At 54.2% G+C, this 11177-nt stretch overlaps 2 protein-coding genes across 2 annotated transcripts; one reads left to right on the forward strand and one right to left on the reverse strand.

Moving 5' to 3' along the window:
- Nucleotides 1–6076: 6076 nt before the first annotated feature.
- LOC123071604 (dnaJ protein homolog 1) lies at nucleotides 6077–8346 on the forward strand. Its single transcript, XM_044495185.1, has 3 exons — nucleotides 6077–6410; nucleotides 6536–6888; nucleotides 7737–8346. Exons 1-3 carry the CDS (start codon nucleotides 6234–6236, stop codon nucleotides 8182–8184), a joined length of 978 nt encoding a protein of 325 aa, XP_044351120.1. The 5' UTR covers nucleotides 6077–6233; the 3' UTR covers nucleotides 8185–8346.
- A 744-nt stretch (nucleotides 8347–9090) lies between these two features.
- On the reverse strand, nucleotides 9091–11177 carry LOC123071603 (glycosyltransferase BC10). The gene is made up of 2 exons (XM_044495184.1): nucleotides 10083–11177; nucleotides 9091–9963 (listed from the first exon to the last, which is right to left on the reverse strand). Exons 1-2 carry the CDS (start codon nucleotides 10584–10586, stop codon nucleotides 9310–9312), a joined length of 1158 nt encoding a protein of 385 aa, XP_044351119.1. The 5' UTR covers nucleotides 10587–11177; the 3' UTR covers nucleotides 9091–9309.

Genomic DNA, 11177 nt, shown 5'->3' on the forward strand with positions numbered 1-11177 from the left:
CATTGCATTGCACACAGCATAATATTGAATACCTAACTTTCACACAACAAAATACTAAATATTCCATAGAGTTTAAAGATTGTCTATGAGGTTTAGCATCACTGGCATGAGGACCCCACAGGTATGACGGGAATCCAAAGAGCAAAATATACGCCCATGTCCAACCCGTGAGTTCGAGTGTACTCGTGTGCGAAAATCCAAAAGCAAAAACGACCTCCACACAGGGGTTGCATGCACGGTATTTGGATCCTTGGCTAAAATTGATGCTTAACCATGTCAATGTCTTTAAGTTCTAGGGCATCTAGGAGTTGATCGGCGGATCCATGGTTCTAAAAAGTCTCAACCAAACAAAAGAATACACCTAATTTTTTTATTATGTTTTATGTTAACCGCCTCTCTTCGCGAGTTCAGACTTTAGTGTGAAGTGGCTGATGCAAGAATTTAATATTGTTTTAGAGTAAGAAGTTTCAAGTTCAAGACCCGAGAGCCGGCTAACATGCTATCAAATAAAAGTGGTTGCGGCTTATACCGACCGCACATCTAAGAGCACTTAGACGTGAGTGAAAGTTTTAAAATATACTGTCCATGTTTCTTCATAAGTTCAGACTTTTGGGTAAACTAACTGGTGCATGAATTCAATAGCTTTTTCCTATTGTAAAACTACGTTTGTTGTGTGGGAGTAATACAAATAGTCTCCAAACAATAAAACAGTTAGAAAGATTGAATCATGCTTCAAATCATTGGGATCTCTTGGTCTAAATCACTTGTTAGATTCCATTTTTCATCCACATTGTCTTGACATCACTGCAAGTTCTTTCTCCGAGCAGAAAATAAGAAAGAAATGATGATACGATCAGTCTATCACAACCAAACCAATATCCACTCTCACTGCTGACATAGCCCAAGGACTCGGATCTTCATTCCCACTGCCACCTACACAGTTTCACCACCACATACAACCCCGTCGATCTGCAGCTAACCTCGGTTGGACTGTCAAAATCAGGTGTTCATATCTGACGTGATTTGGACCTAGCTAGAACAGGGCCAAACCGGTCCACGTCGCATGCTTCAGTGAGAGCACACACACAAGCCCCTATTCGCCTACTACAGTAGTTGATACAGTACTTGTTTTCCTTCTTCTTTTCTGATGGTTAGTTGAAACTAGAGCTTTCGCGCCATTGCTACTTCCGTCAAATAAATAGCCTTTCGGCCACGAGCAGCTATGGTGGCTAATTGAATTTGCGTAGACGACCTGTTTGGTGCCTGCATCAGCTCCTCCAGGAGGTAAATTAAGTAATGGATTAAGGCAGCGAGTAGCGTGTGAGACGATAGTTGTGCTTGGTTTTGGATAAAGACCACCAAGAGGAAAATGTTCAGCATAGGATTCTGGGATATGGGCCCGATTCGGCAGCGCGCAGTGACCTCCCAACGGCGAGCAGTGGTCTCGCTAGCTCTTCTTGGTTTGATCAACGGCAAGCATAGGATTCTTGGCCCGCCCCGGTCGGGTCAACTATGTGCGTACGGGCGCATCTCCTTGCTCCGTAGCAGTATGGTGCACTCCTATGCCGGGATCTGCTCGACCGTGCGTAGTGGTGAAGATCTCGCCAGCTGATCGGGTGAGTGAAAGGAACGTCACTGCCACTGGGATCTCCGGAAGAAGTTCACAACATACGTACGTCCCTTTTTGCGCATGGCTTCGGAGCCACGGCCGGATCCGGATGGTTTCTAGCAATGCCGTACAAGGTTCCTAACACATGTTCAGTTTTCTTTGTTCGAAATCACATCTTCAGTTACTGCTATCTTTTTATTGTACCGTGGCTCCAACTCGGCCCCCCAACGGAACCCAACAAAATCGGCCCAACCCCGCCGTGTGGAGACGTGACGAGTGACGACCGTCCACACGCCGCCCATGAAGCGCGCGCCGTTTTGCGTACGTACTCCGTCGTCGTCGCCACCCTACATCTGCATGGCCGCGCCACGGCGCCACTTCCCAACCACCGGGAGGCCCGTGCGCGCCCACGGTGAAATCCACCCGGTCGATACGCCGATAGAGTGGACCCTCACCCTCGTGCTAGTGGAATTTACCACTACCACTACCAATCTATACTGCCCTCCAACCAATCAGTGTGTCTCCCACGCTGCGCATGCCCTGCAAATTGTGGGCGCGGCATGTGCGGGGTATCTCGGGTTATTACAGCACGGGCGATCCGATCCTGTTGGGGATTACGATGATCATGGCCGACTTGTTAATCCCAAATGGGTCTTTCCTTTCCATTAGAGACTTAGACTAGACGATCGAGACTCGAGGATACCGAGAGAGAGGCGAATAACCAAACCCGGCTGGCCATCGATCGGGCCGTACGTCAAATCACCACTGGGTTCTATAACACGGTGTACGAGCAGGTGCCCGCGTATCGCCGAGGCCCGAACGTATCATGTCAATTCACTCCTCCTGTACGTGCCCCAAGCCCGAGACCCCCATTTTCTTTCACCTTGCGCTAGGACTACCTCTATGATCGATCGCCTTCGCCGGGTAGATCAGATGAGATGAGATGAGGTGAGATCACGGATCACATCACGGCGTTGTCCCTGCCCAATTTATGCCCCCGCCTCCCAACCCCGCCTCTGACTGCAGCTCGTCCGGGTCGACCGTCACCTTGCCTAGCTCGGCCGCCCGCGTCCAAGTCGCGCGTCGTCGACCACGGCGTCTAGCAGCAGGCCGGCGTCTCTCCCTGTTGTCATGCTTTGGTACGGTGCGTGCAACGTGGTGGCTTCAAACAAAGCATCCTCGGAACAGAGCCGGTACCTGAGCCAGAGCCACGTCGTACCTGACGGTGGTACCCGACGGCGATCAATGGGCGCTTGATGAGCGGCGTCCGGCTTCCTTTCAATTTCCCCACCTTCCAATCTCCCACTTCGCACATGCACGCCGGAAGAATCCAAGGCGCGCTCCGCCATTGACTAATCCCAACCCCGTCTCGACGGACTATACTATACACATCCATATCATCATGAACATATCTTGATCCCGGAGGTAATAATATGCTACTACGCGCTGCGTGTCGCCAGCGGGACCAAGGGACAAAAGAAGAGTCTGGTGACTCAGCGGCCAGCGAGACGGAAACAGTGCCAGGATCCGATCGGGTGGCGACAAGGCCATGCACGCACGAGCAGCAGCGGCGGCCCGTAGCGATGATGATGATGCCGCCGGTACGGACGGACGGCAATGTCTGCTGCTAACCACGCCGTACTTGTCATTCGCCAATCATTCACCTGCCCTGCCGCGGCGCAACGGGTTAAAAACAAGACAAACCACATGCATGACAGAGATCAAATCATCGAATCATGCAAACCCAAACACGGCTCTCATCGCCCCACAGTCAGATCGGAGGCAGCGGTCTGCTGAACGCGGAGAGTACAGCCAGCTGCTCATGATTATGTTTATTATGCTCCTCCGTCTGGCTGCTGGTTCCTAATGTAACTGCAGCAGCCAACCGACGTTTCAACGACGCGGTTCAAGACAGAGATTCCGACGACTTTCGTGGGAATCTAAAATTTCTTGGGTTTCGACTGAGTTTGCTTGCGGAGTAGATTGCTGAGCCGTCTACACTAAGTTGATTTACTTTCTTTTTTACAAGTTGATTTGCGATCCAGTCTTGATTTTTCTTACGCTTCGAAATTTCAACAATGGCTTCAATAACCAGACAGCTGACGACGTCGACTTGGACATAAAAAAGAAAATAGATGGCTCAAATGTTACTTCACCCTATATCCAATTTAGAAATCACCGGCAGACTCTATGGGCGTAGATTTGTGAGAATCCAGTAAGGATCAACCAACTTGATTTACTGTCGGTCATGCATTAGAGTTCTTTTGCTCAAAAAATAAATAAATGCATTAGAGTTCTATAAGTCCTCGAAACAAGATCTATCACCGTTTTATAGATAAAGAACAAATCAAAGTGCGGATAGGACAAATGCTTCCCTTCAGGCTTTGTCGGCGAGTCTATGGATTCGCCTTCCCTCTGCCTACTGCTCCAGACGTCGGCTGCCGGGAGGGGAATCCTGATGCCTTCGCTCCGGCTAGTAGTTTAGCTTAGAGTTTTTGAGTCTTTGCAGGTGCGGCGCTTGGGCGGATGTCATCGCCTTGTCTTTGAGTTTCTCTTTCGAGCTTTGATCATCCCCTAGTCCGTCCATATGGACGTTGTCGACGAAGCATTGGCATAGATTCCTGCTGGTGAGGTTAGGTTTTCTTGTCGTGTGTGTACAATGGCGAGATTTGATGTCAGTTGCCTCAGATCTGTTAAGGGTTCAACGACAACGACTGCGGCTCCATGACGCTGGTCCTTTGGGTCACATGCACGAAGACTTCCCAGCTGTCATCGATAAGGTTAAGCCGGCTTCGGTTGGGGAGCCGCGACAACAGTGCATTGGCGGCTCGTTTTGGCAGCGATAGTGATCGTTTGGTGGTTTGAAGATCTTGATATAATTTTTATTATATTTGATGTGTCATACTCCTGATGAACTTTTATAGCTGATCATGATCTTTTTGGTATAAAATATGGTGGACCGATACAAAATACTAAGACAATCCTCTTACAAATCAAATACCAGGATAACCGAACAACACAAAACACACACGTCTATGTTGCAAAAAAGAACACATGAAGCTTTGAAGACAACGCCATGCCACATCCTAGGACACCTAAGCCACGACAACGCCCTAAGAAGGGAGAACGATGCAAAGCGTTGCCTCTGCCGAGTCCGGAGAGACAATGGTCTTCACACAGAACCTTACCAGAGAGAGAAGTACCGCAATGACGTTCACAAGAGGAGAGCGGTGGCACCAAAGCGCGGAGCTTTCGCACGACATCTCATACGTGCTAGCACAAGGCGTCCTGGACAACTGCGACGAGCACAAACCTCTAGATCCAGATTTGGGCGTCACAACTATCGGTGACAAAAGCAAGCCCGAGCCTCCCACCGCTACACCCCTCACCGTCAACACGACCATTCTTAATCTGGCCCGCCAGAGAAAGAGCCCTAGGCCAGAGCCACCGCCGCCGCGCGTCCTGCCGGCACCCGCCAGCCCCGTGCGCCGCTGGTTCGGACCAAGGAGAAGGGAAGTCGACACCACTACCCTCGCCACCTGCAGGACTACGACCCTCCTGCCACTGTTGCCACCATAAGCCTGCCCCGCCTCCTCGACCCGCCTCAGTCGAGAACAGCCACCCGAGCACAGGCCTAGAGACCACCAACATTGTCAGACGCTCGACAGGGCAGCAACCTCCCGCTCGTGCCGCCGTAGCCATTGTCGCTAGTCGGCCAGACTGATCGTCATTGTCCAGGCACCCCCACCCCACTACACTGCCTGTCCCCGGTCCGGTTTCGCCTAGCCATGCCCTCTGGCACCAACGAGGAAGAGGGGTGAAAAGGGTAATTGTGGCGGAGATATAGGGAGTGCCCTCCCCGTCGCGGCTAAATTTCGTGTTTTGACCATTTTTTGAAACTTGATCGAGATCTGACCCTGCCTTGTAAAACTATCGGGATCGAGATCTGTTATACCCTACCGCCATGGACCCTGGCGGTAGGGTTGAACACCCTACCGGATTTTTTTCTTAAGTATGGTACATAGTGCATGCTCGCACCTACCGCTGGGCACCTTGGCGGTAGGGTTGTACAGGCTACCGCTAGCCTGTTTGGCGGTAGGGGTGTTTCCTACCGCTAAGGTCCCTGGCAGTAGGGTGTACAACCTACCGTCAAGAACCTGGCGATAGCAAAAGGGTCAAATCACGAAATTTTACAAACTGGGTCAGATCTCAGATTAACTTTCAGAAAAGGATCAAAAACAGGAAATTTAGCCCCCGTCGCTTCCTCGGGGGCGACATAGGGGGTGATATTTCTTTTTCACTTTCACAAGGAGACGTGAGCAATGGAAGGCTCCATCCATTGACAATTCAACCTAACAATACGGCCCCACATGCACTACCACTAGTAGTAACAAATCCCTCGCTCTCTCTCTCGCTCGGTCGCTCCAACGGGTTTCAAATAGATCGCCCTGCATAAAAGCCACTCATTTCCCCCACTGGCTCACTCTGCTTCCGCTCTCCTCCTCGTCCTCTCTGCCACTAACCACCTCCCTCTGCATCAAACCCACCACTCCCTCCTCCCTCCCCCGTTTCTCGCTTTCCCCCGCGACCGAATCTCCAGCGGCGTCGCCCCCCTCCGGCCCCAATGGTGAACCCGCCGGAGCTCTACCACCGGATCCTCGACGTCCCCAGGGGCACCTCGTCGCAGGGGCTCCGCGCCGCCTACAAGGGCCTCGCCAGGAAATGGCACCCCGACAAGCACCCGCCGGCCTCCAAGCCCGAGGCCGAGGCGCGCTTCAAGGCCATCACCGAGGCCTACGAGGTCAGTGTCCCCCCCGCCTCTTCCCCGGGCGCCTCCCTCCGTGCGTGCGTCGCCGCCGTGGAAACCGCATGCATTCGCAGCTCGTCCTGATTCGCTGTCGGCGTGGGCTTGTTTTGGTTGCGCAGGCGCTCCTGGACCAGCAGGAGAACAGGGCGGTGTTCGGGGTGTGCAACGACGACCGGGCGGCCGAGATGTTCGGGACGTTCGGCGCCGGCGCCGGCGGGGGCGGCGCGCGCATGGCGAGGTCGCGCAGCGACGACTTCTGCATGCGGAGCGCGCCCGCCACACCGGCCAGGGAGTTCACCAAGGTCTACAGCTCCGGCAACACGGGCGGCCGCCGCGCCTTCGCCGAGTTCTCCAGCTCCATCATGCGCAAGGCGCCGCCGCTGGAGCGCGCCCTCGAGTGCACGCTGGAGGAGCTCTGCCGCGGCTGCAAGAAGCAGGTCAAGTTCACCCGCGACGTCGTCACCAAGAACGGGTACTGCCACTCGCTCACCGCTTCCTCCCCCTCCCCCTCACCAAATCCATGAGCAGGACTGATTGAAACTTCACCTGAATTCTTCAAGAAAACAAAATATCAAATCACGCGGTACAGGCTCGATGTGATTCATCATCCATGTAAATAGGAGATTTCGACGGATCGATGCCTGGAAAATTTCAGGGTAGGCAAGAATTCAGACTCTGCTCCTGACGGCGACATCCATTCCACCTTGGCACCTTGCGCCCACGCCCCAATTCGCCGCACTGTTTCCAAATCCTCGATGCACAGTAGCCCAGCACCATTGCCGCTCCCTTTCCAGCCTACGCCGCACTTGTTTTTTACAGTGGGTGAACTGCTTTATAGCCTGCCTGCCTACCTTCCTGCATTCGTCAGGGGAATATTTAGCTTACTTTGGAACATAACAACCAAGCCTTTAGGCAACTGCTCTCCGGTGCGCGCCTTTTTTCACCTCGCGGGCATCTATGCTATCCTTGCAAAGATTATCCTACCTAACATGAGAGTAATACGACCACTAATGATGTTCTTGGAAAGGGTTTAGTGTCAGGGCCCTGTCTCGAGGGGATAATTCTAAGGCTTCAGTTGCTTTCCTTGCCACATATGTGTATGCAAGTTTGTTGGGGGCTTTGATTACCCTTCTTTTGGACCTATAATCTAACAAAGATGTGGTCCTTTGACGGTATTAATTCATAATTTCGTGTGCATGTGAGGGCATGGCCTAGGAGGGTTCAGAGACAATGACTCCTGAGCTTCCTTGCTCCTTTAGACTCTATCCCCTGGGAATGTTGTTGGGCTAATCACCATCACATGATTAATGCCTTTGACAGGTCAATAGTTAAGAAGGAGGTGACCCAGGCGATCATGGTGAAGCCGGGGTGGAGGAAAGGGCACAAGGTCACCTTGGACGGCATGGGGGATGAGAGGCCAGGGTGCCTACCGGCGGACGCCGTCTTCACCGTGGCCGAGAAGAAGCACTCGACGTTCAAGAGGGTGGGCGACGACCTGGTGCTGAAGGCCAAGGTGCCGCTGGTGAACGCGCTCACCGGCTGGTCATTCTCATTCAGGCTCCTGAGCGGCAAGAAGGTGAGCTGCTCGTTCGACGACGAGGTCGTCTGCCCTGGGTACGAGAAGGTGATCAAAGGCGAAGGGATGCCGATCGCCGAGCAGAGAGGCGCGCGGGGCGATCTACGGGTGAAGCTCGAGATCGTCTTCCCGGAGCAGCTCACCGACGAGCAGCGCGCCGGCCTCGCTGAAATCCTCAAGGACTGCACCTGAGTGAGCTTGCAATGTTGTTGTTAGGTCCAGCTGTATGTATAAGTTTTCCCGGCCGTGCTGTTAATACCTCTCCAGAGGGTGTTAGTACATAAAGAGATGGGTCCTTGTACATACAGTTCAGTTTTTCTCTCTATATATATGATATGATGAAACGTGAGCCAAGCATTATGTGGATAGTATAGTAAATGTTTGGTCCATGAGCTGTATGTACACGCGAGATCTCGCCTTGTTTTCTTGGCCTCTTGATGCCTCCAGCTCATTCATTCCATTAACAACCTCAGAGTGCAGTTAATTGGTGCTCATTCCGTCAGTTACTAGCGTGCGCTGGTGCCAGCTTCGCCTAATCCCTTGCTTGGCCGAGGAATTTACAGGTTTGCTTTGTGCATTCCCCAGCTTTTCCTTGTCACCTACTGACACGCTGTTGATGCTGGTGGTGCTTAAATCTCAAGGAATTCAGGACAGTTTCACCAGTTAATCATACTGCTGCAGATGCTTGGATCGTGGATGGGCCATTTGGTAGGCGAGAAAAGCCCGGGCGATCCGGAGAATTCGACAGAACTGGACCATGGCAATGAATCGCTCGTACTCGAGCGCGCAAATTGAATGAAATGATCTAGCTGAGGTGAGGGGAGGGGAGGAGGAGCTGGAATTGATGGTTGGTGCAGCGCAGTTCCTCCAGCAGATGTTGGGCCCCTGATGCTCCTGGAAAGGAAAGAGCAACCAAACCAACCCTGTTTGGGAGCTGCGGTGGTTCAGTGCCAATTGGCGTTTGGTAGCCCAGCAGCAACAGAAGAGAGCAACTTGTGTGTGCTGCACTAGTGCCAGTAGGTGCTGCACAAACACCTTGGGACAACTAGGCAACAAGTTCTCCACCAGTCAACGTGGTGGAGACATGCTGCTGAATGATTATGCCTAAACTAACCTTCCTTCTTTTTTTCCCCTCTTTTCGAAGGCCATACATACTGTAGCGAATTCGACAAGATGTGGTGCCGGCAAATGAAGAGAAGGCGTTTTATGTTCACGGGTCACAATGTGGTCAAGAGGCTGCTGAATATATAGATCCTAAGTTACAAACATGGAAGAATCGGTCCGATCATCGCCGCCGCCGGCGGCAGCGGGGGCTAGCTAGTACCCCATGACCGCCGACGACATGTTGAGCAGGGGCCCGAGCGTGTCGGGCGCGAACTTCCTGGCGAACAGGAAGCACATCGACGTCGGCCTCTGGTTGTAATAGCAGGGCCTGTCGTTCCTCCACCTCCTCCTCCTGATGCCCTGGATCGCCGCCGCCGTCACGTTCTCGGCCGTGTGCTTGGCCGGGTGGGCGCCGCCCTTGGACCAGTCGACGTACGTCACCGTGCGGTTGGCGTTCCGCGCGCCGTGCAGCATGCTCACGGTGGTCGGGAGGTAGTGCTCGTCCGGGTAGCACGACGGCCGGCAGTGCCGCCTGAAGAGCGGGTAGTACTTGGTGTCGGCGAGGACGCTGATGGCCAGGTCGCGGCTCAGCTCGAACCACTGGGAGCCTTTCCTCCACTGCTGCAGCGTGATCGCCGGCGCCATGCGGCGGCTGTACCGGCCCTGGCACTGCTTCGTCTGCTGGAAGTAGACCTCCACGAAGCTGTGCCGTGAGCCGATGAGGTAGTCGTAGACCGCCCGGAAGCTGTGCAGCGGGATGCAGCTCTCCGAGAGCAGCACGAAGCGCTCGTTGGAGAAGTCCAGCAGCGCGTTCGCCAGCAGCCGCTTCTCCGCGTCCATCAGCGATATCGATCCCCACGCCGTCTCCTGCACGTACGCACGCGGAAAAGAATTAATGGCCGCACGTGAGGATGCATGCCGCCGGTCATGGCGCCGGCGGCATTGTGCTGTGCTGTGTCGTGTCGTGTGGCACGTGCGTTACGTACCTGGCTTGGGATTTGGCGGCCGTAGAAGGGCGAGTTGGTGGAGACGTTCACCGTCATCCCCGGCGGCGCGTGGACGTAGACGGAGAAGCGGTCCTCATTGCCCCGGAAGAAGCGCTCCCAGAGCGGGGCGAGCGGCAGCTCGCCGCGGCCGGTGAGGAACATGAAGGCCACCTTGGGCACGCGCTTGAACGGGTACTCGGCGGCCACCGGCACCATGGAGGCGCGCCAGAAGAGTTGCTCGTCCGTCATGTCGTGCATGAGCCGCGTCGGGGCCACGAACTCCGCGAAGCCGGCCTCGGCGTACACGGTGGTGGTGCTGCTGCTGGGGAAGACGATGTTGTTGATGGTCCTGGTGTACTGGGTGCGCGGCCCGGTGGCCGTCCAGAGGCCGGCGATCACGCCGACCGCGAAGATCACGAGGAACATCACTGACCTGGCGAGGCAGGTGGAGGACTCCTTCCTCGTGAACATAACCCTCAAGTCGTCGACGACCCCGCCCTTCATGGCCGAGCTCCCTTGTCGCCTCGCCACGCAACAAAACGCAAGCGTACAACGCCACTACGCGGCAAAACCAAAACCAAAACCCCTCGACATGAACGACGGGGAGAGCTCTGCCGCTTGATCGATCGATCGGTCGACGGATTTAAACGGGAAGCTCGGCGGATCGCTTGCGAGGCTCGGCTAGCAAAGCATACGATGCGATGCCAGGACGAGCCGCGCACTCCAGTACGTATACCTCTCTGGCTCCTGATTCCCGGGAGCTAGCCAGCCTTCACGAGCAAGCCATGGAGAGAGGCGGAGAGCCGGAGAAAGGTATATGCAGCCGCGGGATCGGTCGATCGGTGTTTCCCAAGATGGCGGTGGTAACGTGCGAAAAACAGGCCGAGATGCGGCCAAAAGGAGGGGAGGAGACCGAGATAGGGATCGAGGGAACAAGAAGGGGGCGCGCGAGAGGGAGGATATCCCGAGTTTGAAGTACGTAGCGTGTGCACCTGGGAAGGCGATTTATATACGGCGAGCGCCGTCGTGGAGACACGCGAGTCTTCTCGGTAATGTCAGCCCTAGGTATGTTCGATCGATATGCTGTCCAGCTTG

This window comes from Triticum aestivum, chromosome 3B (assembly GCF_018294505.1).
Source record: "Triticum aestivum cultivar Chinese Spring chromosome 3B, IWGSC CS RefSeq v2.1, whole genome shotgun sequence".
Taxonomy (NCBI): Eukaryota; Viridiplantae; Streptophyta; class Magnoliopsida; order Poales; family Poaceae; genus Triticum; species Triticum aestivum.